The sequence below is a fragment of the Pongo pygmaeus genome, chromosome 18, assembly GCF_028885625.2.
Source record: "Pongo pygmaeus isolate AG05252 chromosome 18, NHGRI_mPonPyg2-v2.0_pri, whole genome shotgun sequence".
NCBI classification, from domain to species: Eukaryota; Metazoa; Chordata; class Mammalia; order Primates; family Hominidae; genus Pongo; species Pongo pygmaeus.
The window spans coordinates 954,846-982,545 of NC_072391.2; the positions used below are offsets into that span (position 1 = coordinate 954,846).

The following is a 27,700-nucleotide window of genomic DNA, read 5'->3' on the forward strand; positions in this document are numbered from 1 at the left end:
GCTTGCAGTGAGCCGAGATCGCACCACTGCCCTCCGAGATCGCACCACTGCCCTCCAGCCTGGGCGACAGAGCGAGACTCTGTCTCAAAAAAAAAAAACAAAAAAAACTACTGCTGTTGCGTTTCGGGAGACTGGTGCCCTCCCGGGCGTGGGTGGCCTCGGGTGCCCCGACTTGCAGCTGCAGCCTCGAGCCTGGGCAAAGCCTTCCTCCCGGGGGGACCTGTGCTTTTCTTGGTGCCCGCTGCGTCTTGGCCTCCCCAGGGTCCCCGTGAGTGTGTGAAGGGGTCGCCCACTGGCTCCTCTCAGGGTGCGGGGCTTGCAGAGGCCCAGCCCAACCTTCAGCTTTGGGGCCTGACCCTGGACTGCAGGTTCTCACCTGGGCCGTGGGTTTTGACTCTGGGCCACAGGAGCTCACCCGGGGCTGGGGAACTCGGGGCCGTGGGTTCTGACCTGGGCTTCGGGACCTGACCCTGGGCCTCGGGCGGGGCTGCTGCAGGAGGCTGAGTGGGTGGTGGGGCCGCTGCCTGGCCGCAGGAGGCTGAGGGGGTGGTGGGGTGGTTGGCTGAGGAGGGGCCTCCACGTGCTCCTCTCAGTCAGACCCGGGTCTGTGGGGCTCCTGGTACCGCCTCCCACTCCTGCTGGGGCCCTGTCTCCTGGGCCTGCGGCAGCCCAGGGCTGTGTTGTGTCTGCAGGCAACGGTGAGGTGTCCCCTCCCAGCTCTGCAGAAGTGAGTCTCGGTGTCTTGGAGCCATGTTCTCTGGAGGCTCCGGGGGATGATGCTTCCTGCCTCTTCCAGTTCCCAGCGGCCGGATGCCCCGGGGTGGGTGGATCACTCCAGTCTCCGTGTTCACGCAGCCTCGTTCCCTTGCCGTATATCATCGTCCCTGGCTTTATGAAGCCATCACTGGGTCTGGGCCGCCCTCAATCCAGCATGACCTGATCTCAAGGCCCTCCCCTTAATCACATCTGCAGAGACCCTAGTTCCAAATAGGTCCCGTTCTGAGATTCTGGGTGGCTGTGAATTTAGGGAGACAGCATTCTGCCCAGTGTCCCCATTGTCCTGGGGTCAAGGCCAACCCTCAGACCCTCCTCAGGGGAGCTGACACCCAGTGAGGGGACAGACAACAAGAACAGCAGGCCTGGCCATGCCTGCCTCAGAGGCACCGTGGATGGATGGGCAGGTGGCCGGGGAGGCCCCTGGCGGGGGTGGGTGACAGTGAGCAAGTGGGGCATGCCCCTGGGCCCGGGGTGGGTTGGCTGGGGCACCCCCTGAGGACGGCCCCTGACTTGTGGGCTGTGCCGTCAACCTCTACCAGACAGGGCTGTGAAAGGGCCGGGCAGGCAGACGGGCCGGGGCTGTAGCCCGCAGCTGTGCGGCACACAATGGGGCCGGCCCTGGCGGGGACACAGGCCCTGATGGGGCTGATGGTGCCGCGTATCTTTTGCATGGAGAAGATACCGTGGGGAGATGAGGCCACCTGATGGAGAGCCTGGAGCCCACCATTTAAAGGAACAAGGCGTTTTTTCACCCTTTTTTTTCCATGTGGCTCAGACAGCTGGCCCCTTAAATATTAATCAGGGTCATTGAGATGCAAATGCGTGCCCACCACAGAAGGCCCCGCAGCTGCAGGGCTGGCACCAAACATCCTGGTGGCCCAGATGCAGCCCTGACCAGAGCCAGTGGCGAAGACCACCTTCCCTGAGGACAAACGGGTGCCGGCCCCTCGACAGGAACAAGGGCGGCGCGGGCCTTGCTGGGTCTTGCTGGCCGTGGCTTTCCTGGCTTTCACTGCCCTTAAAACGAGGTGTCCTGAGGCCGGGGGTGGTGGCTCACGCCTGTAATCCCAGCACTCTGGGAGGCCGAGGCGGGCGGATCATGAGGTCAGGAGATCGAGACCATCCTGGCTAATATGGTGAAACCCCGTCTCTACTAAAACTACAAAAAATTAGCCAGGTGTGGTGATGGGCACCTGCAGTCCCAGCTACTTGGGAGGCTGAGGCAGGAGAATGATGTGAACCTGGGAGGCGGAGCTTGTAGTGAGCTGAGATTGCGCCACTGCCCTCCAGCCTGGGCGACAGAGCGAGACTCTGTCTCAAAAACAAAAAAACAAAAAAACAAAAAAAAAACAACGAGGTGACAGGCAGTTGCCGGGGCCCCCCAGGTCCTCTCGAAGCAGTGGGGCTGGGGGAAGGCACCATGTGTCCGGCCTGTGGTGGATTCAGAGGCTGAGTTTAGAAAAGTCCGGCCTGGGGAGCACATCACTGGGTGGATACAATGAGCTGGATGCAGGGGGCGGCTGTGCTCAGGACACGATGACCTGGATTCAGGGGCGCAGGGTGGCTGTGCTCAGGCTGCCTGGGGTCAACCATCAGCAGAAACAAAATAGGATGGAAGAGGCAGAGACGCCGGGAGCCACGATGGCCCCGCACGGAGCCGGGTCTCCTCCCGCTTCCTTAGCACACGTGTTAGAGGACAAACCCCAGCTCAGCTCTTCATAATAAACACAGTGGAAGCTTCAGGGACTCAGAAGTGCAGCCCAGGCCGGGCGCGGTGACTCATGCCTGTAATCCCAGCACTTTGGGAGGCCGAGGCAGGTGGATCATGAGGTCAGGAGTTTGAGACCAGCCTGTCCAACATGGTGAAACCCCATCTCTACTAAAAATACAAAAATTAGCTGGACGTGGTGGCGGGCGCCTGTAATCCCAGCTACTCGGGAGGCTGAGGCAGGAGAATCACTTGAACCCGGGAGGTGGAGACTGTGGTGAGCCCAGATGGCGCCACTGCACTCCAGCCTGGGTGACAGAGCGAGACTCCGTCTCAAAACAACAGCACGACACGGGAACCGGAGGCTCTCACACGCCACAGTTAGAGAGATTTTCTGATCATAACAGTTTCCATGTGGATTAGAACTCATGCAAAGCAGCACACAGAGTGGACGGTGAGCTCCAAAATGTCCACAGGGTGAACATCAGCGTGGCCACCACCAGGTCCAGAGCAGAGTAGACCCCGTGCCTCCAGTGTCTGTCCCCTTCCACACGTGGCCGCAGTTCTGGTGCATGTGCCGTCCTGCTGCCTCTGACCTGGGCCGTGGGCTTGTGACACGTCTGGGCTTTCCAGTCGTGGCCGTGACGCTCTGTGCGGAGGCTCTGTCGTGTGCGTGCTGCCTCCGTCCCCTCTGCCCTGGACGGCCCGTGGTCACTCACTACCTTTGTCTCTCGCCCCGGGGGTTTCGTGACCCTGGAGCCTCCACATCCCGGTGCAGAGCCTGCCTCTCCGGGACTGGGCTTCGGCCGAGCAGACACTGCCCAGCTGCTCTTTGACCAGCGTTCTCTGCTCTGCGTCTCGCTGGCATCGGCGGCTTGCTGAGTCTCTGGTGTCTCGCTGGCGTCAGTGGCTTGCTGAGCCCAGCCTGGCGCTGACATGTTTCGTGCTTATTTCATTTTCCAAATCAACTCTCCGAGGTGAGGTGGGCTCGCGCCAGCAGGTGGGAGCCGGTCGTGCATGTCTGCCCAGCTCCGCGCTGAGTGAGGACGTGTTGGGGGCTTGAATCGGAGATGGGGGCAGGCACGGTGTTTAGATCACAGAAATTCGAAACCACATAAATCAGGGCTTTATCCAGAAAGCCGGGCATGATTTCCAAACATAAAATGCACCCATTTAAATGTAACGGACGGTTTCTGACAAGGGTACCCAGCACCACAGCTGAGACTCAGAACTTTCCTCTCCCAGACCTCCCCGCATTCCGGCCCTGGCGACATGGGCCGCGTCTGTCACTGGAGTTGGGCTGCGGTCCTCCCTGCAGTTCCTCGAGTGGAGCTCTGTCCTGTGAGCTCTTTGATCTGTGTTCTTTAGCTGAGCGCGGTGCCTTGGAGGGTCCAACGCTGTGCGTATCAACAGCCAGATGTGCCTGTTTCTGAGGACGATGACTCCAAGATGACCCGGTTCACCCGTCCTCCTGCTGACGGACGCCGGCACCACCCCAGGTCCTGGCTGCAGTAAATCAACCTGCTATAAACGCTGCTTACACGTTCTTGTGCTTTCATTTCTCTTGGGCAGACGCCTAGCAGTGGAGTGGCTGCTTCCTGAGGAAGTTCACGCTTCATGTTTCCAGAACTGACTCTTCTCCAGAGTGGCTGCCTCCTCGCGTCCTGGTGGGCGTACGAGGGCTGCCTCCTCCTCCATTTTCTGGAAGAGCTTGGATAGGGCAGTGTTATTTCTCTACCGAGTGTTGCATGGAACTCGCCAATGAACACATCTTGGCCTCAAGTTTTCTTTGTGGAACATTTTAAATTACAAATTCAATTTCTTTTTTCTTTTTTTGAGACGGAGTCTCACTCTGTCACCGAGGCTAGAGTGCAATGGTGCAATCTCCGCTCACTGCAACCTCTGCTTCCCCAGCTCAAGCGATTCTCCTGCCACAGCCTCCCGAGTACCTGGCATTACAGGCGTGCGCCATCACGGCAGCTAGTTTTTGTATTTTTGGTAGAGACGGGGTTTCACCATGTTGGCCAGGCTGGTCTCGAACTCCTGTCCTAGGTGATCCACCTGCCTCGGCCTCCTAAAATGCTGGGATGACAGGCGTGAGCCACCGCGCCCGGCCCAAATTCAGTTTCTTCAATTATTATGGGACTCTTGGGTTTTCTTTCTTCGTCGGTGGGAGAGGATTAGGGTTTGGGCGTTCGTTTTAGTCACCTGTGCCTTTCGCGGAATGTTTCTCATTTAATCTAGGGTGCTGGGTGATTAGAATAAAGTGGTTCATGTACTACCTTATTATTCCTGTAGCACCTCTGTGGATTTGTGGTGATATCTCTTCTTCTTGATATTGGCTATTTGTATTTTCTCACCTTTTTGCTAGATCATTGCAGCTTGGGGTTCGCTGACGTTGTTCTGTAATGCGTCCTGGTTTCCTGTAAACCCGTGTGTGTCCCGTGTCTGTAATGCGTCCCGGTTTCCTGTAAACCCGTGTGTGTCCCGTGTCTGTAATGGGTCCTGGTTTCCTGTAACCAATTTGTGTCCCGTGTCTGCAATGGGTCCCGGTTTCCTGTAACCCGTGTGTGTCCCGTGTCTGTAATGGGTCCTGGTTTCCTGTAACCCATGTGTGTCCCGTGTCTGCAATGGGTCCCGGTTTCCTGTAACCCGTGTGTGTCCTGTGTCTGTAATGTGTCCTGGTTTCCTGTAACCCATGTGTGTCCCGTGTCTGTAATGGGTCCTGGTTTCCTGCAAACCCGTGTGTGTCCCGTGTCTGTAATGGGTCCTGGTTTCCTGTAACCCATGTGTGTCCCATGTCTGTAATGTGTCCTGCTTTCCTGTAACCCATGTGTGTCCCGTGTCTGTAATGGGTCCTGGTTTCCTGCAAACCCGTGTGTGTCCCTTGTCTGTAATGGGTCCTGGTTTCCTGTAACCCATGTGTGTCCCGTGTCTGTAATGGGTCCTGGTTTCCTGTAAACCCGTGTGTGTCCCGTGTCTGTAATGTGTCCTGGTTTCCTGTAAACCCGTGTGTGTCCCATGTCATCTGGACAAGGTACCTCCTCCCAGCGGCCCGGGGCGCTGACCTGGCTCAGTGCCTCTTCCTTCCTTTTCTGAATGTTCTTTCCTCTTTTTTGTGGTTCAGAGGAGAGTTTGTTGATGTTTCTCCAGCACGTCCACGTGGCTGCGGGTGAAGGGCTTTGCAGTAGCTCGCCATGGGCAGGTGTTTAAGGGACAACTTCCAGGTTAGAAAAAAGATGAGGCAGAGGAGATGGCCCCACACACCACCCAAGAAGAAAAAGAGGCTCGGGGCGGGGAGGAAAGGATGCTGCGGCCTGCCGTCTGTCTGCACACCAACCATCAGAGTTAACGGAAGCTTCCGCCAACTTGCTTCCAGCAATGGGCCAACGACAGTCAAGGCGGCTATGACGGCCAGTCTAGGGCTGGTTTGAAAGCTGTAACAGTTTGGACAGTGTGGTATGACCTGGGCAGGTATAGACCACACTGGGTCAGTTGTAGACTCTAGAACAGTGAGCCACCAGCCCAGACTCAGTGGGTCAGCTGCGGCCCCCAGCCAGGCCGCCCAGGCAGAGTTAAGGTGGCCGCAGCCCTGCAGGGAGAGTGGCACTGTCCACAGACCCTCCCAGTGCCCCGGGTTCCCCAATGCGCTCAGACCTGGGGGTGGGCACAGAGGCCCCCCAGCCTTCCCCTGCCTAGTGCCTGGGGTGCTTCTTCCCAGCGCCCGGAGGTTTCCGTCCCTCCCACACACAGCGCTTGGAGCAAGATGGGAGGCAGGTGCCTGCTTGCTGCCCCTTGCTGGTGTGTGGGCGCCCAGGTGAACACTGGGTGGTGCGGAAAGCCACCAGCCTGATGTGGGAAGGCCATTTGCTAAGTGCCGGGTGGGCCCGGGTGAGGGCTGGGTGGGCAGCCTGGCTCGCGGCGTCAGGGGCAAGCTGTCCAGGCAGCAGTGGGCTGAGGATTGCCGGCATCACCTGTCATTTGCTCGTGTGGTCCTCAGTGAATCAATGTTTGTACGTCCGCGACCGAGGCCATCATCAGAGCTCGTGGGACCACTGGTGGCTCCGTGCGGCACTTTCGGGTTAACCAGCATCCAGGTGCACTGAGCCTGGGTCTTAAGCGGCTCCAGCCCCGTGCACGCCACAGAGAAGGAGCGAAACGCGTTCCCTGCCTGGCATCCTGAGCCCCACTGGACCTTCTGGCAGGGTGAGGGTCTGGGCCCTGAGGCAGGGAGGCCCAGGGTCTCAGGACACTTAAGACACTCTGCTTTGCTTTGCTGTATTTTAAAACATTGAGGTGAAGTTGACATTTACATAAAATTAACCACTTAAAAGTCAGCAATGTGGTGCATGTAACACATTTGCCACACGTACAACCGGCATCTCTGCCTAATTCCAGATGTTTTCATCACCCACCAGAGAACCATCTGGACCTGTGAGCCATCACGCCTCCTCTCCCTGTTCCTGCCGGCAGCCCCGAGTCTGCCGTCCGCCTTCTCCCTGCCCAGCGTCTCTGTGGGTTTCCCTGTTCCGGACGTTCCAGAGGCAGCATCGCAGGACTTCTGTGTCTGGCATGTTCACTGGGCGTCAGGTTCTCAAGGCTCATCTGAGCGTCAGGGCCTCGCTCCTCTTTGCGGCTGCGTAATGCTCATGGGTGACCACACCTGGTCTGTTCATCTGGGCTGTCCCCGCCTCTGGGCTGCTGCAAATGTTCCGGTGCAAGCACACCCAGGTCCTCGTTTCCCCGCTCTCCTGGGTCTATGTGCAGACGTAGAGTTGCGGGGCCACGTGGTCCCTGTTTCTAGCTCTCCCGGGTCTACGTGCGGACGTGGAGTTGCGGGGTCATGTGGTCTGTTTCTAGCTCTCCCGGGTCTACGTGCGGACGTGGAGTTGCTGGGTCATGTGGTCATCCGTCTACACTGAACATTTTGAGTAACCCCCAGACAGTCTCCACATGGCCACATCATTCTGATGCCTGGCAGGTGAGCCCAAAAGAGGAGCTTAGTCCGAGAGGGTTCTTGGCTTTGCCCAGGAAAGAATTCAAGGGCGAGCCAGAGGTGGAAGGAAACAGCTTTACTGAAGAGGTGGGGTTACAGCTGTGGCTGCTCCTGCAGGGCAGGGCTTCCACAGACAGGCAGCAGCTTGGGGCAGCTCTGCAGTCTCATTTATAGCCACTTTTTTTTTTAAAGACAGAATATTACTCTATTGCCCAGGCTGGAGTGCAGTGGTGTGGTCTCAGCTCACTGCAACATCGCCTCCCGGGTTCAAGCGATTCTCGTGCCTCAGCCTCCCGAGTAGCTGGGACTACAGGTGCCTGCCACGCCAGGCTAATTTTTGTATTTTTGGCACAGACGGGGTTTCTCCATGTTGGTCAGGCTGATCTCAAACTCCTGACCTCAGGTGATCCGCCCACCTTGGCCTCCCAAAGTGCTGGGATTAGAGGTGTGAGCCACTGTACCCGGCCAGAAATGTCAAATTTTGATGAGGTCCAATTTATTTTCTGTTTTGTTGCTGGTGCTGTTGGTGTCATATCCAAGAAATCACTGCTAAATCCAATGTCTTAAAGATTTTCCCAGGTTTTATTCTGAGTCTTACAGTTTTAGCTCTTATGTTTAGGTGTTTCATCCTATGTTTTTTGGGTTAATTTTTGTGTATGCTGTTAGGTAAGGGGCCAGCTTCATTCATTATTTTGCAAGTGGAGATCAAGCTTTCCCAGTACCATTTGCTGAAAAGACTGTCCTCTTCCCATTGAATGGTCTTGGAGCCTTTGTTGGAAGGTACCAGGCCACGTGTGGGACAGTTTCTCAGGTCATTCTTGTTGAAAGGTACCTGGTTGTTCTCGTCGAAAGGTACCTGGCTGCATGTGGGACGATTTCTCAAGTCGTTCTTGTCGGAAGGTACCTGGTTGCATGTGTGGGATGATTTCTCGGGTTGTTCTTGTCAGAAGGTACCTGGTTGTTCTCGTTGGAAGGTACGTGGCTGCATGTGAGACGATTTCTTGGATCGTTCTCGTCAGAAGGTACCTGGTTGTTCTCGTCGGAAAGTACCTGGTCGTTCTCGTCGGAAGGTACCTGGTCATTCTCATCGGAAGGTACTAGTTGTTCTCGTCGGAAGGTACCTGGCCACATGTGGGACGATTTCTCGTGTTGTTCTTGTCGGATGGTACCTGGCCGCGTGTGTGGGACAATTTCTCGGGTTGTTCTCGTTGGATGGTACCTGGCCGCGTGTGGGACTATTTCTCGGGTTGTTCTCGTTGGATGGTACCTGGCCGCGTGTGTGGGACGATTTCTCGGGCTGTTCTTGTTGGAAAGTACCTGGCCGCGTGTATGGGACGATTTCTCGGGTTGTTCTTGTTGGAAGGTACGTGGCTGCGTGTGGGACGATTTCTTGGGTTGCTCTCGTCGGAAGGTACCTGGCCACATGTGTGGGATGATTTCTCGGTCTGTTCTTGTTGGAAGGTACCTGGCCACGCATGTGGGACGATTTCTTGGGTTGTTCTCGTCGGACGGTACCTGGCCACGTGTGGGACGATTTCTCGGGCCATTCTTGTCAGAAGGTACCTGGCCGCGTGTGTGGGACGATTTCTTGGGTTGTTCTTGTCGGATGGTACCTGGCTGCGTGTGGGACGATTTCTCGGGTTGTTCTCGTTGGAAGGTACCTGGCTGTGTGTGTGGGACGATTTCTGGGGACGTTCTCATCAGAAGGTACCTGGCTGCGTGTGGACGATTTCTCGGGTGGTTACTGTGCCCCGTCCATCTTTAGGTCTTCATGCTGCTGCCACACTGTTTTGATGAGGGAGCTTTCTTTTCTGCCACTGTGGGCCAGCTGCCACCGTCTGTGGTATTGTTGTGTGTTGCTGATCTAAAGCTCCAAAGCCGCCATTCTCCCAAACCTTCCTGCTCAGATGAGGACCTGGGCAGTCTGAGACCTCCAAGCTGCAGTGAGAATGGCTAAGAGCCTGACCCAGCCAGCGAGGCTGCTCCAGGGACTCCAGGGTGCCTCTCCCTTCCCCCAGGCCCACGGTTGACCCAGCAGACCCACATTGCGGGCCTGGCGTGGGACCAGGGGCAGCTTGGTGTCAGGGCGCAGAGCGGGCCCTGGATAGCCAGGGGGTTGCTGTGTGGACGCCAGCAGTGGTTGCTAGTGCAAAGGCCCCACGGCCCTGACCACACAGGGACCCCAGACATTTGGGGGAGATGGGCTCAGTGCGGTGAGGCCTTGGGACCATCTGCCAAAGACTGATGAGGTGACGGGAACCCAGCCTTGGAAGGGTCAGGTGTGACGGGCTCTGGGTCTGCAGAGGGTGCAGGCTCCACTCCAGCCGAGTCTGTCACAACCCGACCTCAGGTCACCTGTCTGCTCCAGGTGAGTGGACGTCTCTGGGAACCTGGATCCAGAGACTGGACCCCCACCATTAGGGCCCCTCTGCCTGCCGGGTGAGGGGGTCTCCCTGAGCAGGGCTGGACACTCACGGGTTAGAGCCAAGGGCTCCATGGAGTGGGTCCCCGAGGCCCCCAGCTGGGTCCAGGGGCCCCCTTATATTTGTGACCTTGGTGGGGTACCCAGAGGTGGCAGCAGACTGGCCTTCAACAGTGACAAGCCCCCGAGGCTGGCCGAGATGGGGAGGGCAGATCACACCATGACTCCCACACCCTGAGCACCCCTTCAGATGCCCAGGCCTCCGCCCCCAGGGGACTTCCTGACCACAGGCATTGGCCTGACACGTGTGGGGGCTACTGGCCCCATTGCCCCACACCGGCAGATGGGACCCTCCGTCACACAGAATACAGGCAGCCGGGGGCCGGGCGTCTCGCACAGGCTCTGTGGAGAGAGTTCAGACGTGAGGGAAGAAGCTGACATGCCCGATGGGAGGGCTGAGGGCCGTGATTCCGTTTATATGAAGCGTCCCGAACAGGGAGACCCACAGAGGCGTGAGATGGATTCCCTGGGGCTAGGGGCTCTGTCTGGCAGATGGAAATGGGCTGGATGGAGGGGTGGTGGATGCATGGCCTCGGGAGTGCACTCCACACCACAAACTGTTCGCTTAATGACGGCCCCTGGTCTGCTTCATGCTGTGTGACTTGACCCCACCCCCAGGTCCCCTGGGAAGTCACAGCTGCCATCCCCGATGGAGGATGAGAGTGCTGGCTCCAGGGCTCTTGCAGGCCCTTCCCGTGGTCCCAGGACAGTGCTGCAGCGCTTCTGGGCTGTGGGTCCCATGAACGGGCTGCCCAGTCACTCCTGCTGTGGGCTCCTGCCCTGCCCCCTTGACCAGGACCTGCAACCCCACTACGGGGTCCCTGGGAGACCAGTGGTACACAGCTGCCCTGGGACAAGAGGAGCCTGGAGCGGGGTGAAGGAGCCCGGGAAGAGGGGCTGTGGGATTTGGGACCCACCACGGGGAGGGCGGCTGCACGGGAGGGTTCCGGGCAGGGGGCATGGAGGACTGTTGGCTCCTCAGGCCTCCCCCTTGCAGAGGCTGGGCAGGGGCACCCCATGGCACCAGCCTTTCCCGGGCGATGGGTCCCTCGGGTTCCCACAACTCCTGCCGCTGCCCGAGATGTCTGCGCCTGAGCTGTGCCACAGGGCTGGGCCCCACCAACGGCACAGTCCCTGGGACAGCCCCCCAGGAAGGGCTGCTCAGGCCCCTGTGGCCGACAGCTCCGCGTGGTCGCTCCGGCAGACTTGCTGGCTCCTGGCGCGTCCCTCTGAGGCCCCGTCTGTCCCTCCACAGACACAGGGCGCCCTGTTTCCCTGGGAGCTGGAACACGGGCCCTCTGTTCGCACCTGGGCTGGCTGCCCCCGACGGGGGGCTCCACACAGACCCGCACTGTGCCCACCGCAGCCGGCCTCCTCGGCCTGAACCACCGTGTTGTCCCCACTGGGGCCCCCCACAGTGGCTCAGCCGTGGGCATCACGGCTCCAGGCGCCATGGATGGAGGCAGGGGGAAGGGGTGGTGGCTACCTCCTAAGCTGGGGGAGAGGGGAGGGCCTCTGTCCTGTGGTGGGGCCCACTTCTGACTTCTCCCGGGACCTAGCCTCACAGCGTCCTGGGTGGGAGAGACGTTGCCCCAGAGCTTTGCCTCCTTCCAGCAGGGCCGGCACCCCGGCTCATTCCCATTTACTCCAAGTATTCCTGCAGCAGGCACTGGAAGGGTCGCCAGGCAAAGCACCACCCATTCACCTCTCCACCAAGCCTGAGTCCCGCTCGGTCACCCGCTGCCCCAGCACCGGAGTGTGGGCTGGGGGCACGGCCACCGCCAAGGGGAGGGAGGTACAAGAACTTCTTCATTTAAGCCGTTTGTTTTCGAGTAAGCTGGTAAATGGTATAATAGGAATAGGAGAAAAATATGCCATAGCTATGGCATAAGAATAGGAATAATAGAAAAACGTGCAGTAGACGCTGTTTGTCCGACAATGGTGAAAGTGTGCACGGCCGGCTGTCCTCCGATTGAGGGGCCTTGTCAAGGCCTCAGAGGCAGCGTGGGCACAGCCTGGTGGGGGGCTGGGTGTGCGGTGTGCCCATCTGCGCCTCACAGACACCAGTCACTGGGGGATGAAACCGGGCCCAGAACACGTGTGCATGGGCTGTGTGCGCCCTTGTGTGTGCCTGCATGTGTGGGATGTGTGTAGGCTGTGGCAGGGGTGGAGATGAGGGATAGGACAGAAAATGGCCCGTCCAACCCCACATCCTGGCCGGGCGCGTCCAGGTCCCTGTGGGGCAAGGGTTCGGCTGCCCCAGACGTGATGGGGACTCGGCTCTGAGGGTCAGGACCTGGCTGGGAACACACCATTGATGGGGGGAACAGAAACCAGCCCCTGGGGCGCTAGAGACCCCAAGAGCTCCCTGGTTGGGTCTGTGGTCAGGGCTGTAGTGAAGGAAGGTGTCAGGATGGCCATTGTCTCAACTCCTGTGGGCAGCACAGCCCCAGGTTGGGCCTCTGGGAGGAGGGTGGGATGGATGGGAGATCAGAGCCCCCTGAGAAGGCTGGCGCCTGGGACAAGGGTTGGCCTGGATGTGGGGCCCCAGGCGGGCAGGGCCTGGGAGCTCCCACAGTGTGTGACAGCAGACCCCACCCAGGACCCCCGTGCTGGGGGCTGGGTCCCACCACTCTCCTCTCCACGTCTCTCTTGGCGATGCCGAGCTTGGGCCGGGCGCAGGGAAGGGCAGATGTTGCTGAGCTGCCGAGGGGCTGGGTTTTCACCTTTATTTCTGGTGCACATCTAGAGGGGCAGGGGCAGAGGCCACCCACGGTCCCTGAAGTAGGGCCACAGCTCCTCCAGGCTGATGGGAGGGAAGTAGGCTCCAATCCTCTTCCGCACCCACCACTTGCCCTCGGCAGCGTGCCTGCCCCCAGGACGGCTGAACTTGTACCTGTAGTGCTCTCCTCGGACCCACCTGCAAAGGGGCACGTGTCAGCCCAGGGCCTGCTGGGACTCCCGGCCCCCGACCCGGCTCCTCAGCCTGCTGCTGAGCTGCAGCTGCTCACAGGGGTCCCCCACGGACAGAGGGGCTGCATGAGGAGCCCCCACCCTGAGCACAGGCGGACTTCCAGCAGACCCCGGGCAGGGCAACTGTTCCAGTTGGCACCCTCGGCAGTGAACAGTGCAGCAAGGCGGGAGGGCGGACACGGGGCAGCTCCGGGAGAGGAGACCCAGCAGGGCCCACTCGGCAGGGCCCACTCGGCAGAGCCCACACGGCAGAGGGACCGGCCCGGGGAAGGCCAGGGGCTTCAACGGTGGTACTGAGCAGGCCCGAGGCTGTTGACAAGGCCTCAGGTTGAGCCCCAAGTGCCCCCAACCTGGGAAGGCGTGGAGAGGAACCTGCTGCTCACAGTGTGGCATCTCCACCATCAGGCCAGCCCTGGCGCAAGGTGCCTGGGGGTTTCGATCCACGGGGCAGCCCGAGGCTGTGAGGGAGCCAGGCCGGGACCTGTTTCCTGAGGGCGCAGCCTCTGCTTCCCAGGGCTTCAGGCCCTTCCCTGCCAATGCTGGCTGCCTGCTCTCCTCCGTCATGCCCGAGTGGAATGAAGACTCCCACCCCCATCTCCCCTGGACCGGGGCAGCAGGCAGGTCTCTCCACTGAGCCCTGTATAAGGTCCCGCCTGACCCCTGGTGACCAGGCCTGGTTTAGGCCACACTAGGTCTTGGTCCCCAGCTGGCAAGCCCTCACTGGACTCTTGGAGGACTGGGCATTTTCTCCTGGGGGTGGGACGAAGACCCCTCGTGTCCAGGGTTGCTTGGCTGCCCCGGAGGAGGAGGAGGCGCTAGGCGGAGTTGTCACCATCACCAGCTCCCGGCCCTCCAGGCCCCTTCGTAGTTGTGCAGCAGGAGTGGAAGCTTCTCAGCCCACAGGGCAGCTGCTGCCTGGCTGGGATCTACGGCAGAGCTGGGCCCCAGCTGCCCGGTGGGTGTGAGGATGCAGCCATAACAGGACCCTCTAATGGCCCCTAGAATGAGCCCAGGCAAGTGCCAGAGGCTTCACGCTGCACCAGGGCCCGATGCTGTCTGGGGTGCTGTCATTATTTGGGGCTTCTGGTGACCTGCACACAGCTGTGCCCTGGGGGCTGTGGGTGGAGACCTTGGGCCATGCCCCTTAGGCTGGCAGGGTGAGGACTTCTGGGTCTGCCCTGCTCCTCCTGGCTTTGTCTCTTTGGGTCTGGGTGTGTGATGGATGATGATTCTTCTCTCCCCAAGTCTGAATTATGCCAGGAAAACTGGGAAGACAGAGACCCTCCGGGTGGAGGAGGGTCCCTGAGGCGCCTGATGGAAGAGAGGGATCAGCAGCTCCAAGAGGAGTGGGGTCGGGCCTTTGGAAAACCTCCTGGGCAGCCAAGACTGAGGGCGATGCTGGCAGCTGGGGGCTCCCGTCCACTCCAGGAGGGCACTGCCCACTGCCCTGGGCCCCAGGGGTCTTTCCTGGACCCCCTGGGCCTGAGGCTGCCATGGTTTTTCTTGGCTATATGGACGGCAGCGGCCAGCATGGGGACTGAGGCCAGGTGGTGCCAGGCAGAGATGTCACACTGGACCCCGAGGTTGACCTCTGAGCAGCTCAGCAGCAGGCTGAAGGGATGGGCTGGGGTGCGGCCGTGAGGGTGTTGGGCTGTGCTGGCAGCATGGTCCCTGCACACTCTCCTGGGCCTTGCTAGGGCAGCACAGACCCCACGCAGGCCCACCCTCTCCCAAACCCTGCATTTAGTCAGGCCGGGAGGGTGGGGGTCCCGGGGAGGCCTCCTGCAGTGGGATCGCCCATCTTTCCCAAATTCCTGCTCTTGCTTTCTGCTCCTTCCCAGGACAGGGTCAAGGCCTGGGGGGCCCGGGGCCTGGTCTCTGACATCAAGAGCTGGAACTGCAGTTTGGAAAGGGTTTTGGAAAGGGTCAGAACCCTCTGTGCCAACTGGCAGGTTGGTGGGAAGGGGCCCCAGGCCCCCGGCGGCCTGAAGGGTTGCATTTCATTCCCGCAGACGAAGTACCCGAGAAGGCCACGGCACCGCCCCAGAGGGCTTGAGAGTGTTGAAAATCGGGGATCTCCCAGCCCTTTTGAAATAGACCCTACTGGCAACAGCTTGGCATCTTGCACAGCTATAGTAGGGATCCCAGCCAGGGCCTGACACTGAGGCCACAGACACAGGCCCCATCCACGCCCGGACCCCCGTGTCCTTCCACACCCACCCCCGCCCTTCGGCCTCCTTGTGTGATTTCAAGAACATATGATTTCAAGAATGAGTGGAACCCTGCGGCACGTGCCCGCGGGGCAGGCGATTCTCATGCCAATTCTCAGGTTCCGCCAGGCCGTGTGATGGAGGCTTCCTTCCTCCTCATCGCTGACCAGCATCCGCAGCGTGAGTGCACCCTAGTTTGTGCGGTCGCTCTCCTGTGGAAGGATAGCTGAGCTCTTTGCAGTTTTTGTCTATTACAGCTGCCGTACACCTCTGCACGGGTTTCTTCACGAACCTGGGTTTCAACTCTCTGGCTTAAACGTCCATGGAAGCAGCTGCTGAGTCCACAGCAACTTTGGGTGTCGTTTTTGTGGAGCCATTTTACCCTCCCAGCAACGGCCAAGTGACCCAGTTTCTCAGTATCTTTGCCAGCACGTGGGGTTGTTGCTACTCTTATTCCAGCAGTTTTGATGGGTGTGTGATGTGTCATGGGATGGGTGTGCAATGGTGTCACGGGATGGGTGTGCAGATGTGTCATGGGATGGGTGTGCAGTGGTATCACGGGATGGGTGTGAGTGGTGTCACGGGATGGGTGTGCAGTGATGTCACGGGATGGGTGTGTGATGTCACGGGATGGGCGTGCAGTGATGTCACCGGATGGGTGTGCAGTGGTGTCATGGTGGTTCTTGCTTCTCTAATGACAGACATTTCTCCTGGGCTTATCTGGCATCTGTGCACCTTCTTTGGTGAAACGTCTCCTTCTGTCTGCGCTCATTTTCTAATGAGATTATTTTAGTGTTAAGTTATGGAACTTCTTCACATATTCCAGATTTTAGCCTACTGTCAGACACGTGGCTTGCAAATATTTTCTGTCTGTAGCTTAAAAATTATGTTTGTCCTCTTAACAGGGCCTTTTATGCAGCAAATGCTTTTAATTTTAATGAATTTCAATTTATCAGTTTTTCCTTTTACAGATCATCTTTTTAGTATCAAGTGTAATGACTCTGCCTGGCCCTAGATCCCAAAGATTTTCTTCTATTTTTTCCTGAAAGTTTTTTTTTTTTTTTTGAGATGAGCTCTTGCTCTGTTGCTCAGGCTGGAGTGCAGTGATGTGATCTTGGCTCACTGCAACCTCTGCCTCCCAGGCTCAAGTGATCCTCCCCACCTCAGCCTCCCAAGTAGCTGGGACTACAGGCATGTGCCACCATGCCCTGCTAATTTTTTGTATTTTTAGTAATACAAAAATACAAAATTTGTACATTATTTGTACAAAAATACAAAATTTTGTATTACTAAAATTTGAAACGGGGTTTTGCCACATTGCTCAGGCTGGTCTCAGACTCCTGAGCTCAAGCAATCTGCCCACCTTGGCCTCCCAGTGCTGGGATTACAGGTGTGCGCCACCAGGCCTGGCCCTGAAAGTTGATTGTCTTATGCTTTATGTTGAAGTCTAGGATCCATTGTGAGTTATTTTTGTGTGGGGTGAGACTTGGGTTGAAGGTTTTGTTTTTGTCCATGGAATTGCTTTTGCGCTTTTGTAAAAAAAACTCAGCCGGGCATGTTTGTTTGGGTCTATTTGTGGGTTCTCTGTTGTGTTCCACGGAATTGCATGTCTGTCCCTCTGTCAATACCACGCTGTGTTGACTACTGTAGTTCTATGTCTTGAAACTGGGTAGATTGATTCCTTCCACTTTGTTCTCTTTCAAAATGGTTTTAGCTATTTTCTTTCCTTTACATTTCCATAGAAAACTTGGGATGACTTGTCCTTACCCATTAACACACCTTGCTAGGGTTTTTTAAAATAGGAATTGCATTAAACCTGTCCATCAATCTGGAAGGAACTGTCATCTCCACTTTGTTGTGTCTTCCAACCCACAAACGCGGCCATCTCTCTAGGTGTGTGCTGACGACTTTCAGCAGCATTGCTGAGTTTTCAGCATATAAGTTCTGCGCATGTTTTGTCAGGTTTATACCTAAGTATTTCACTTTTTGGAGTGGTTTTAAGTTGGTTCTGCGTATTTAATTTAGGTGTCTGTGTGTTCATTGCTAGTATACAGGAATACTATTGAATCATTTATGTTGATCTTGTGTCTTCTGACTTTGCTGAACTCATTTTTTTTTTTTTTTTTTTTGAGATGGAGTTTCACTCTGTCGCCCAGGCTGGAGTGCAGTGGCACAATCTCAGCTCACTGTAACCTCTGCCTCCCAGGTTCAAGCAATTCTCCTACCTCAGCCTCCCGAGTAGCTGGGATTACAGGCATGCGTCACCACGCCCGGCTAATTTGTATTTTTTTTTTAGTAGAGACAGGGTTTCTCCATGTTAGTCAGGCTAGTCTTGAACTCCCGACCTCAGGTGATTGGCCTGCCTTGGCCTCCCACAGTGCTGGGATTGCAGGTGTAAGCCACTGCGCCCGGCCTCACTTAATAATTCTAGGCGTGTTTTTGGTGGATGCTTTGGGATTTCCTACAAAGACAACGACGTCATCTGTAAACAGGCACAGTTTCGTTTCTTCCTTTGTGATTGACATGCCTTTTCTTTCCTTGTCCTGCCATACTGCAGTGGCCAGTGCTTCCAGCACCGTGCCGGATCTGATGGTTAGAGCAGACGTCCTTTCTTGTTTCGGATCTGAAAGGGTGAAGGGTGATTCCTTCCCCTCGAGGAGAATGCTGGCTGCAGGGCTTGTGCAGATGTTCTTTATCCAGCTGAGGAAGTTCCTCTTCTTCTCTATTTTTCCAAGTTTAAATCATGAATAGATGTTAAACTTGTTAAGTGCCTTCCCCACAGTGACAGATGTGATCATGTGAGTTATCTTCGTTAGCTGGTAACATGTGGATCACATCGACTGATTCTCAAATACAGAACCAACCTTTATCCCTGGAATAATCCCTACTTGGTCATGGTGTAGAATTCTTTGTTATATATTGCCAAATTCTATTTAGTAATTTTTTTTTTTTGAGGCAGAGTCTCACTCTGTTGCCCAGGCTGGAGTGCAGTGGCACGATCTCCACTCACTGCAACCTCCACCTCCCGAGTAGCTGGGATTACAGGCACCTGCCACCATGCCCGGCTAATTTTTGTGTTTTTAGCAGAGACGGGGTTTCACCATGTTGGCCAGGCTGGTGTTGAACTCCTGACCTCAGGTGATCCGCTCGCCTTGGCCTCCCAAAGTGTTGTGATTACAGGCGTGAGCCACGGTGCCCAGTCTATTTGTTAAAAACTTTTGTGTATCACTGAGGTATATGGGCTTGTAATACTATTTTCTTGTATTATCTTTGTCTGGTTTTGGTATCAGAGAACCACTAGCTTCATAAAAGAAATTAAGGCCGGGCACAGTGGCTCACGCTTGTAATCCCAGCACTTTGAGGTGGGAGGACTGCCTGAGCCCAGGAGGTTGGGACCAGCCAGGGCACCATGGCAAGACCCTGTCTCTACAAAAACTAAAAAAATTAGTGAGGCGTGGTGGTGTGGGCCTGTGGTCCCAGCTACCCGGGAGGCTGAGGCGGGAGGATAATTTGAGCTCAGGAGGTCGAGGCTGCAGTGAGCCATGTTTGTGCCATTGCACTCCAGCCTGGGTGACAGAGTGAGAACCTGTCTCAAATAAATAAATAAATAAATAAACAAAACATAAATTGATGCTTTTCCTTCTCTTCTATTTCCTGGGAAATTAATCTTAGAATTCTCCAGTGAAACCATCTGAGCCTGGATATTTCTTTTTGGAGTTTAAAATTACAAATTCAATTTCTAGTTATAGGGTTATTTAAATTATTATTTCATACCAGGTGAGTTGTGGTAGTTTGTGTTTTTTGAGAAATTGGTCTATTTCATCCAAGTTATAAAATTTATGTATGTAGATGTTTGTCGTATTCCCTTATTATCCTTTTCAGATTGCAGAGTCTGTAGTGATATCTCTTTTTCGTTTCGAGACAGAGTCTCGTGGTGTCGCCCAGGCTGGAGTGCAGTGGTGCAGTCTTGGCTCGAGTGATTCTCGTGTTTCAGCCTCCCAAGTAGCTGGGATTACAGGTGCGTGCCACCATGCCCAGCTAAGTTTTTGTATTTTTAGTAGAGACCGGGTTTCACCATGTTGGCCACGCTGGTCTTGAACTCCTGAGCTCAGGTGATCCACCCGCCTTGGCCTCCCAAAGTGTGGTGATTTCAGGCATGAGCCACCACACCCAACCTTTTTTCATCTTTGATATTGGCAATCGTATCTTCTCCTTTTGTTATTCTTACTAGAGGGTTGCTGATTTTATTGGTCTTTTAAAAGAACCATCTCTTTGTTTCAATAAGTTTCTCTATTGTTTGTTTTCAATTTCATTTTCTGCTTTTTATTATTTTCTTACTGCTCCTTGCTTTAAATTTTTTCCTAGTTATTCATGTAATCTTGGGCTTAGATTATTCTTTTTTTTTTTTTTTTTTAAGAGACGGGGTCTTCCTGTGTTGCCTGATAGCAAGAGGCTGGCATCAACGTCCTGGGTTCAAACAGTCCTCCCACCTCAGCCTCCTGAGTAGCTGGGACTACAGGTGCGTCCACGGCACCCAGCTGAAGTCAGATTATTGATTTGAGATCCTTCCTCTTTTCTAACCTCTCACGTCTGTTTTCTAATGTTATGCATTTGGTGCTTTCTCTCTCATCACTAGTTTAACTACATCCCAGAAAATGTGACATGTCATTCAGTGCAATGGGTGGCATATTCTATAAACATCATTAGGCCCTGTCTGTCGATGATGCTGCTCCTTTATGTTCTTGCTGAATTTCCATCTAGTTATTCTATCAACTGTTAAGAGAAGGGTGTTGAAACATCCAGCCGTAATTGTTGATTTGTTGAGCTCTCCTTTCAGTTCTTTTTTTTCTTCACGTTTTGCAGATCCGTGCTTAGTGCACACACTTAGGATTGCTACGTCTGTTTGGTGGGTTGATTCTTTTCTCATTGTCCGTCTTTGTGATAATTTTTGCACTGAGGTCTACTTTCAGGTTAATACAATGAATCCTTTATTTTCATTAATATTCACATATTTTTTTCTATCCATTTACTTTCAACCTGCCTATACAGATGGTCCCTAACTTAAGAGAGTTCAACTGACAGTTTTTCAGCTTTCCAATGGTGTGAGTGATATGCACCTCGGTAGAAACCGCACTTTGAGTGCCCAGACAACTATCCTGTTTTCACTTTCATACAGTATTCAATAAATTACATAAGATATTCAACACTGTATTATAAAACAGGCCTGTGCTAGATGATTTTGCCCAGTGTAGTCTAATGTAAGTGTTCTGAGCATGTTTAAGGTGGCAGGCTAGGCTAAGCTACGACTGATGTTTGGTAGGTGTACTAAACGCATTTTTGACTTACATTTTCAACTTATGCTGCATTTATCAGGGCATAAGCTCATTATGCATATATTTAAGTTACTATCTTTTTTTTTTTTTTTTTTTTGAGAGAGGGTCTTGTGTTGCCCAGGCTGGAGTGCAGTGACATGTCTTGGCTCACTGTAGCCTCGGCCTCCCGAGTAGCTGGGATTACAGGCATGCACTACCATGCCTGGCTAATATTTGTATTTTTAGTAAAGAGAGGGTTTTGCCATGATGGCCAGGCTGATTTTGAACTCCTGAGTTCAAGTGATACACCTGCCTCAGCTCCCAAAGTGCTGACATTACAGGAGTGAGCCACTGCACCTGGCCAGTCTTTATCTTTTAATTGGCTTATTTAGACCATTTACATTGAATATAAAGTCGATCATTTTACGTCTTCTCATCTGTTCTGTTTCTGATTTCTTTGTTTTCCAACCTGCTTTCCTATGGGTTATGTAAGTGTTTTAGAATTCCGTTTTGATTTGTCAATACTGTGTTCCAATGTATCTCTTAATATAGGTTGTTTTTTACTGGCTGTTCTTGGCACGTAACTTAGAGTCTACTGATGTCATTTTACCACTTCAAGTTAAGTATAGAAACCTCACCTCTATGTCCGTTTGCCCTCATCCATTTATAATTATCTTAACTACTTCCTCTACATAAACTTTGAACTACTTCAGACAGTTTTATAGCCTTTGCTTAACCATCAAACATGATTGGAACTCAAGAGAAGGAATGTCTATTGTATTTACCCATGTTTTTTCTTTTTTCTTTTTTTTTGAGACTGAGTCTCGCTCTGTTGCCCAGGCTGGAGTGCAATGGTGTGATCTCGGCTCACTGCAAGCTCTGCCTCCCAGGTTCAAGCAATTCTCCTGCTCAGCTTCCTGAGTAACTCGGATTACAGGCGTGTGGCACCATACTCGCTAATTTTTATTTTTGTAGAGACGAGGTTTCACCATGTTGGCCAGGCTGGCAATGTTTTATTATCTCTGGTTTTTAGAAATTTGACTTTGATGTGTTTAGGTTTGAATTTCTTTGGGTTTTTCCTATTTAGGGTTTACTCAGTTTATTGACTCAGTAGGTTTGTCCCTTTTGCCAAATTTGGGAAGTTTTCAGTTCTTATTTCTCCAAGTACATTTTCAGCCCTAAAGCTCACTCTCTCTTCCTCCTAGGACTTTGATGACATGAATTCTGGATCTTTTGTTACAGTCTCAGTCCCACAGATCCCTGAGGCTCTTGCTGTTTTTCCCCGTCTATGTCCTCTCTCTTGTTCCCACTGGGTACTTTCTATGTTTAAGTTTATTGATTCTTTCCTCTGTCCTCGCCATTCAGATGTTGAGTGTTTTATATCAGTTATATTTTTCACTTCTAAATTTTTCATTTGGTTCTTTAAAAAATCTATTTCTTTGCCGAGGCTGTATTTTTTATCAGTTGTGTTCATAATTGCTTACTGAATGCGTTTTCGATGGCTGCATCCACATCTCTGTGAAGTCACTCTAATACCTCTCTCATCTTGGTGCTATCATCTGTCGACTGCCCTTTTTCACCAGTTCAATGTCTTCCTGTTTCCTGCTGAGACAAGTAATTTTTCCATTGAAAACTGAAGACTTTGGTGTATTAGGAGATTTTGGATCTTATTTAAACCTTCTGCTTTAGATGACTTCTTCTGACCTCATGCTGGTAGAGATGGGGGTATTGCCTTGCTCCTGCCAGGTTGGGGTAGAACTCCAGTGGATGCATTGGGGGTATTCCTTGTTGTTTCTGGGTAGGGTGGGAGTTGTGGCTCTGCACTAGGCCTCCATGACCCTATGGCGGGGGTAGCCTAGTCACTGCTGGGTGGTGGTGAAGGTCCTGACTTTCTGCTAGTTATTACGTAATACCACTCTGGAGGGGAGGAGCCCTTCAGTACTGCCAGGGGTTGGGGGAGTCCAGGCTCCTCCGGTGGTCTCCGCTGACACCACAGAAGCGGCGGGTCCTTCCTGCCCACTTGGATGAAAATCTCAGCTTCCTACTTGGCCTCCTCTGGTAGCACCCCAGCAAGCTGTGTGGAGGAGAGTCCAGGCTCCCTACTCCATACCTTGCCGGTGTGGGTGGGGCCATGGCTTTTTCTGTGGTGTTGCCTGGAGTGGTGATTATTTTCTGTAAATTTCCTGTCTTGCTAGGCTGCTCTTTTCTGGCCCTTTAGCCAGAAAGAGCGGATTTTTGTTGAGGTGTTTCTTGTCTGTATCTGCTGGCATTACTGGGTTTCCAGTTTCCTCACCTCCAAGTCTAGAAAATGAGGTCAAAAGTAAGCCTAGGCAGTCACTGCCATTTTGGGGCCATGGCTCCGTCCCGAGGGCCCTGCTGGTGGCTCTCTTCTCTCACCTTCAGTCTTCCTGTTTCATGTGTAACGTCCAGGGGCCCTGCTGGTGGCTCCTCTCTCACCTTCAGTCTTCCTGTTTCATGTGTGACGTCCAGGGGCCCTGCTGGTGGCTCCTCTCTCACCTTCAGTCTTCCTGTTTCATGTGTAACGTCCAGGGGCCCTGCTGGTGGCTCCTCTCTCACCTTCAGTCTTCCTGTTTCATGTGTGACGTCCAGGGGCCCTGCTGGTGGCTCCTCTCTCACCTTCAGTCTTCCTGTTTCATGTGTAACGTCCAGGGGCCCTGCTGGTGGCTCCTCTCTCACCTTCAGTCTTCCTGTTTCATGTGTAACGTCCAGGGGCCCTGCTGGTGGCTCCTCTCTCACCTTCAGTCTTCCTGTTTCATGTGTAACGTCCAGGGGCCCTGCTGGTGGCTCCTCTCTCACCTTCAGTCTTCCTGTTTCATGTGTGACGTCCAGGGGCCCTGCTGGTGGCTCCTCTCTCACCTTCAGTCTTCCTGTTTCATGTGTGACGTCCAGGGGCCCTGCTGGTGGCTCCTCTCTCACCTTCAGTCTTCCTGTTTCATGTGTGACGTCCAGGGGCCCTGCTGGTGGCTCCTCTCTCACCTTCAGTCTTCCTGTTTCATGTGTGACGTCCAGGGGCCCTGCTGGTGGCTCCTCTCTCACCTTCAGTCTTCCTGTTTCATGTGTGACGTCCGGGGGCCCTGCTGGTGGCTCCTCTCTCACCTTCAGTCTTCCTGTTTCATGTGTGACGTCCGGGAGCCCTGCTGGTGGCTCCTCTCTCACCTTCAGTCTTCCTGTTTCATGTGTAACGTCCAGGGCCCTGCTGGTGGCTCCTCTCTCACCTTCAGTCTTCCTGTTTCATGTGTAACGTCCAGGGGCCCTGCTGGTGGCTCCTCTCTCACCTTCAGTCTTCCTGTTTCATGTGTAACGTCCAGGGATCTTGGTTGCACTTAGTGGGAGGAACAGGGATAAGTGTCTTCTCCATCTTCCAGTTTTAAAGTCAATGAACTGAATGCAGGCCCACGGTTAGGCCACGGCCTGTCATGGTACCACCTGCTCCGGCTGCCAAACACATGTATCATGGAGACGGGAGAGATGTGCTGTGTGGCGATGTTCAGTATTTCAGATGTTTTAAATGTTTTCCCTAAATGTTAACTCATTACTGGTTCATATAACATAGTTACTGCTTCTCACACTTGGTTTTCACAGTATCCATCCTTTTAGGTAGACTTTGGGACCCATGGATGGACGTGAAACTGCTCTGACATGATTACTTTTCCCAACACCTCCTGGCGGAGAAACAAGACGATCCGACTGTGCCCTTCACCAGAAGAGGCTTCCGTCACGACCTGATGATGGCAAACCTTCCTCCAGGCCAGCTCCAGGGTCCCCAGGCACCCAGGAGGCCGCGATCTGGGGTGGGGGCTGGGGGGCTCTGAAGGCTGCTGAGACGGGGCAGTAACAGAGAAGACCCGTATTGAGCCTGGAAGGACGAGCTCTGGGGCCTGGTCCCCAGTGAGCCAGGTGAACGGCTGCCTGTCCAGGCTCCAAGGCCTCAGAGTTCCAGGGCTGCTGGTGGCCACATGGCAGGCAAGTCACATGGGGCTTGATGCTAATTCACAGGAAGGTGGCCCTGTCTGAGGGCGCCAGCTAGGAGGGTGGCCACCCCACCAGAGGCTCTGGGATGGAGACTCCCCTGGACTGCCTGAGGCCGGGCCCGAGGAGGGACCCCATCGCCCCTCTGCCCCACCTCCCTGTAATACCCGTGCTGGGGAAGCAGCCCCGGAAGCATCGCTTGGCCAGGAGCACCCTGCCTGGGCTGCCAGACTCGGGCCCAGCTGCTCCACTGCCTCTGTGGACCTCGGCGCCCCTCCCGTCCCCGCCCTCCAGCTCCTTGGCTGGGGCCTCCAGGCAGCTGTGAGCAACTCCAGAGGGTGCAGCTGTCCCGGTTCCCGAGTGTTCTTGGAGGGAAAATCCAGAGCTGTGTTTTCGTTCAGAATCGGTGGCTGATGGTGCAGGGGAGGGGTGGGCAGTCCAGACTCTGCTCTGTTCCTACTCCCTCCAGGGGGCTGCTCAATCCTAACCACGTGGGGCAGAGGATGCAAATGCTTGTCAGAGTGGCCACCCTAGGTCTGGTCACGTGGGCGTCTCCAATCCTCCACGCTCTGCCCCACCCTGGACCCCACCCCACACTGTCCTCAGATCCCCTCCCGTACCCCAGTGGGGCCCCATCCCTGCCTCCTGCTCCTCTTCTGGAGGCCCCAGCTCTCCCCAAAACCTTGTCCGCTGGTCACAACGCTCAAGGTCCTTAGTGTCTCCCTCTGCACCCCAGCTCCCCTGCGTGGAGTCTGGAAAGTCATCCCCGGTATGGGGAGGAGGGTGATTTCCCCCATGGCTACCACCTCTGGCTCCTGAGAATCTGACCCCGCAGGGCTCCCTCCCTGGAATGTCACGTCACTGCCTGGGGTGGGCCAGGCTGCAGGGCCCACAGGGCTCTCACTGCAGTCCGCTGCCCAGTTCACCATGGACTCCTGGGGCTTCTGGAGTGAGGGCCCTGCCTGTCCTTCTTGCCTCTCCAGGCCAGGAGCAGAGGTGGCACCCGGAGGACACCTCAACAAAGCTGTGAGCTGTGGTTGCCCTGCCCAGAGCAGTTGTCCTGGGCTCCTCTCACCATGGCAGGTTTGGTTTGAGGTGGGCTATGAGGCAGGGGTGGGACCAGCCTTGATGCCAAGGCTGATGTGGGGGGGCCCTTTTTGCTCCCAGCAGGCCCCACCTCCTGCCTCTGTGGGAGGGAAGGGGCGCTTCCTGTGAGCAGGTGGGGGTGCGAGTACAGGTGGTGGGATCCCAGCAGACCCCTGGATTTGGGGGAGACCCCTGAGCAGCGGCCGGGAGGGCATCCTACCTGGGCGGGGGCCTGCCCGCGAAGGGGTTGTGTGCCAGCAGGGACAAGGCCTCGGGGTCGCTGGCCAGGAGCTTGCCAGCCAGGTGGAGGATCCAGTCGTTCTGCTCGTAGGTCTGGGAGGAGAGGTCGGGCTGGAGATGGCTGTGCCACTCGCTGTCCAGGCACAGCCCCTCCAGACGCTTAGCTGGGCCCTCCACTCCCTCCTGAGGCTTTCCTGGAGGTGGTGTTCCCTAGGCAGCCGCACTCCAGTTCTTTGGCTGGGGTCCCCTTAAGGGGCTGCCTGCTTCGCATGCTCCTTGTAGCCCTAACCACTCTTTCCTATGCCGGCTGCTGGCCTCGCTTCCCTGCCTGGGTGCCTCGGAGCCTGTCTGCCCCAGCACCCTCTGGACCCTGCCTCCCTGAGGCTGTTTTCTGGTGGCTGAGACGGGACCGAGAGGACAGAAACAGCAGCTCTGTCTGTGGGTGCCTCTGCTACCCCCAGCCCTGGGGATTCCTTCTTTCCTGTTCTCTGAGACAGGGTCTGGCTCTGTCCCCCAGGCTGGAGTGCAATGCTGCCATCATTTGAGGCTGCAGCAGTTGGGCTCAATCGATCCTTCCTCCTCCCGTGTAGCTGAAACCACAGGTGCCACCCTCACCTGCTGCCTAACTTCTGTATTTTTCGTAGATACAGGGTCTCACTATGGCACCCAGGCTGGGATTCCTGGCATGAGACACTACCTGGCAGACCCTGGGGGATGGGCTCCCACATGAGGCCCCTCCTAAGGCTGGGCCTGGATGTCGTGTGGGCTCAGTTCTCAGCTCAGGCAGGATCCCATCTCCCCCAGCCTCCCTCCCCACCTGCCCCTTCGGTGGGCGTTCTAGAAACCTGCCATCTGCGGGCAAAAGAGGGTGGGGTACAGGCAGGTCCCTGCGCCTGCCAGGGACTGTCCCCCACCTGGAAGGCCGCAAAACACATCAGCCAGTCCAGGCGGTAGTGGTATGGGGACATGAGGCAGGGCCGTCTGCTGGGGTCACCTGGCTTGCACTTGAACTCGTAGTCCTCCCACACGGCATCGGGGGCGCTGGCGTTGGCACTGGCTGTGCCCTGCAGGATCACCTCAATCCGCTCCCTGGTGATGCTGCCGGGAGACCGAGGCAGGCCAGGCCCACGTCACACACCGACTGGGCTGAGTGGGGTGCATGGGGGGTTCCCCGACTGTCCATCCTGGCCCAGATGGAGGGCCTACAGCCTCCACCTACCTCCCAGTCAGGGGCTACTGAGAGTCTGGGTGGGGCTGAGGAGAACTTTTGGGAACTGTGGCCCTAGGGGCTCATTCGAGAGCACCTTCCCTGCCCTTGAAGACCCAGCCGCAGCCAGCACGTGCCCCATGACCCTCGGCAGCTCAGGGTGGACACGAAGGGGACAGAGGCCAAGGGGCTGGCCCCGGGGCAGGGAGGGTGCCTGTGTTCAGGCGGCACTACCTGGCATTCCCACCCAGAGGGTCGGGGCCTGGTCGCCTCTCCCTTACGCCCCCAGTAGGCATTCCAGGGCCGCAGCCCACCTGCCTGGTGACCTCGGGCCCTGCCCCTTTGCCTCACGGGACCAGGTCGGAGGAGGCCTGTGTGTCCAGGCCCGGTAATGGGGACAGCACGGCCTGTGCCTGGGTCAGGCTGGGGTGGGGCAGGGGACACTTGGGGTCATGGGGGCCTGCACTCGAACCCCGCCTGAATGTGGCTGGTCAGGGCTGAGTCTCCTCACACACCCAGCTCTGGGGGACGGGGACCCCAGGCTCATACCTTCTGAAGGTCCCGTAAGCGTTGACGATGTGAAGAGAGTTGAAGTGGGTGTTCATGACCTGCCTGGAGCTCAGCAAGTTGAGGACCACGGGCACGCTGAGCCAGGCCAGTAGGACGCCCAGTGAGACGTTGGCTGCACGCCGCACCACGGAGCCTGGCAGGGGAGTGAC

The 27,700-nt window shown here is 55.6% G+C and overlaps 1 protein-coding gene across 5 annotated transcripts in view; it reads right to left on the reverse strand.

Annotated features, from left to right (window-relative positions):
- Nucleotides 1-12,658: 12,658 nt before the first annotated feature.
- LMF1 (lipase maturation factor 1) overlaps nt 12,659-27,700 on the reverse strand; it is a 110,985-nt gene continuing 95,943 nt past the window's right edge. For 3 of the 5 annotated variants that reach the window (XM_054455369.2, XM_054455371.2, XM_054455372.2), the window contains 4 exons: nt 27,531-27,684; nt 26,689-26,872; nt 25,755-25,867; nt 12,659-12,883 (listed from right to left, as the gene is read on the reverse strand). In XM_054455369.2, the coding sequence (XP_054311344.2) occupies nt 12,709-12,883; nt 25,755-25,867; nt 26,689-26,872; nt 27,531-27,684 (626 nt within the window). In that variant the 3' untranslated portion in view covers nt 12,659-12,708. Of the gene's footprint in view, nt 12,884-17,342; nt 24,932-25,754; nt 25,868-26,688; nt 26,873-27,530; nt 27,685-27,700 lie in introns of those variants that run through there. The other 2 variants (XM_054455370.2, XM_063654371.1) reach the window with 2 other exon arrangements.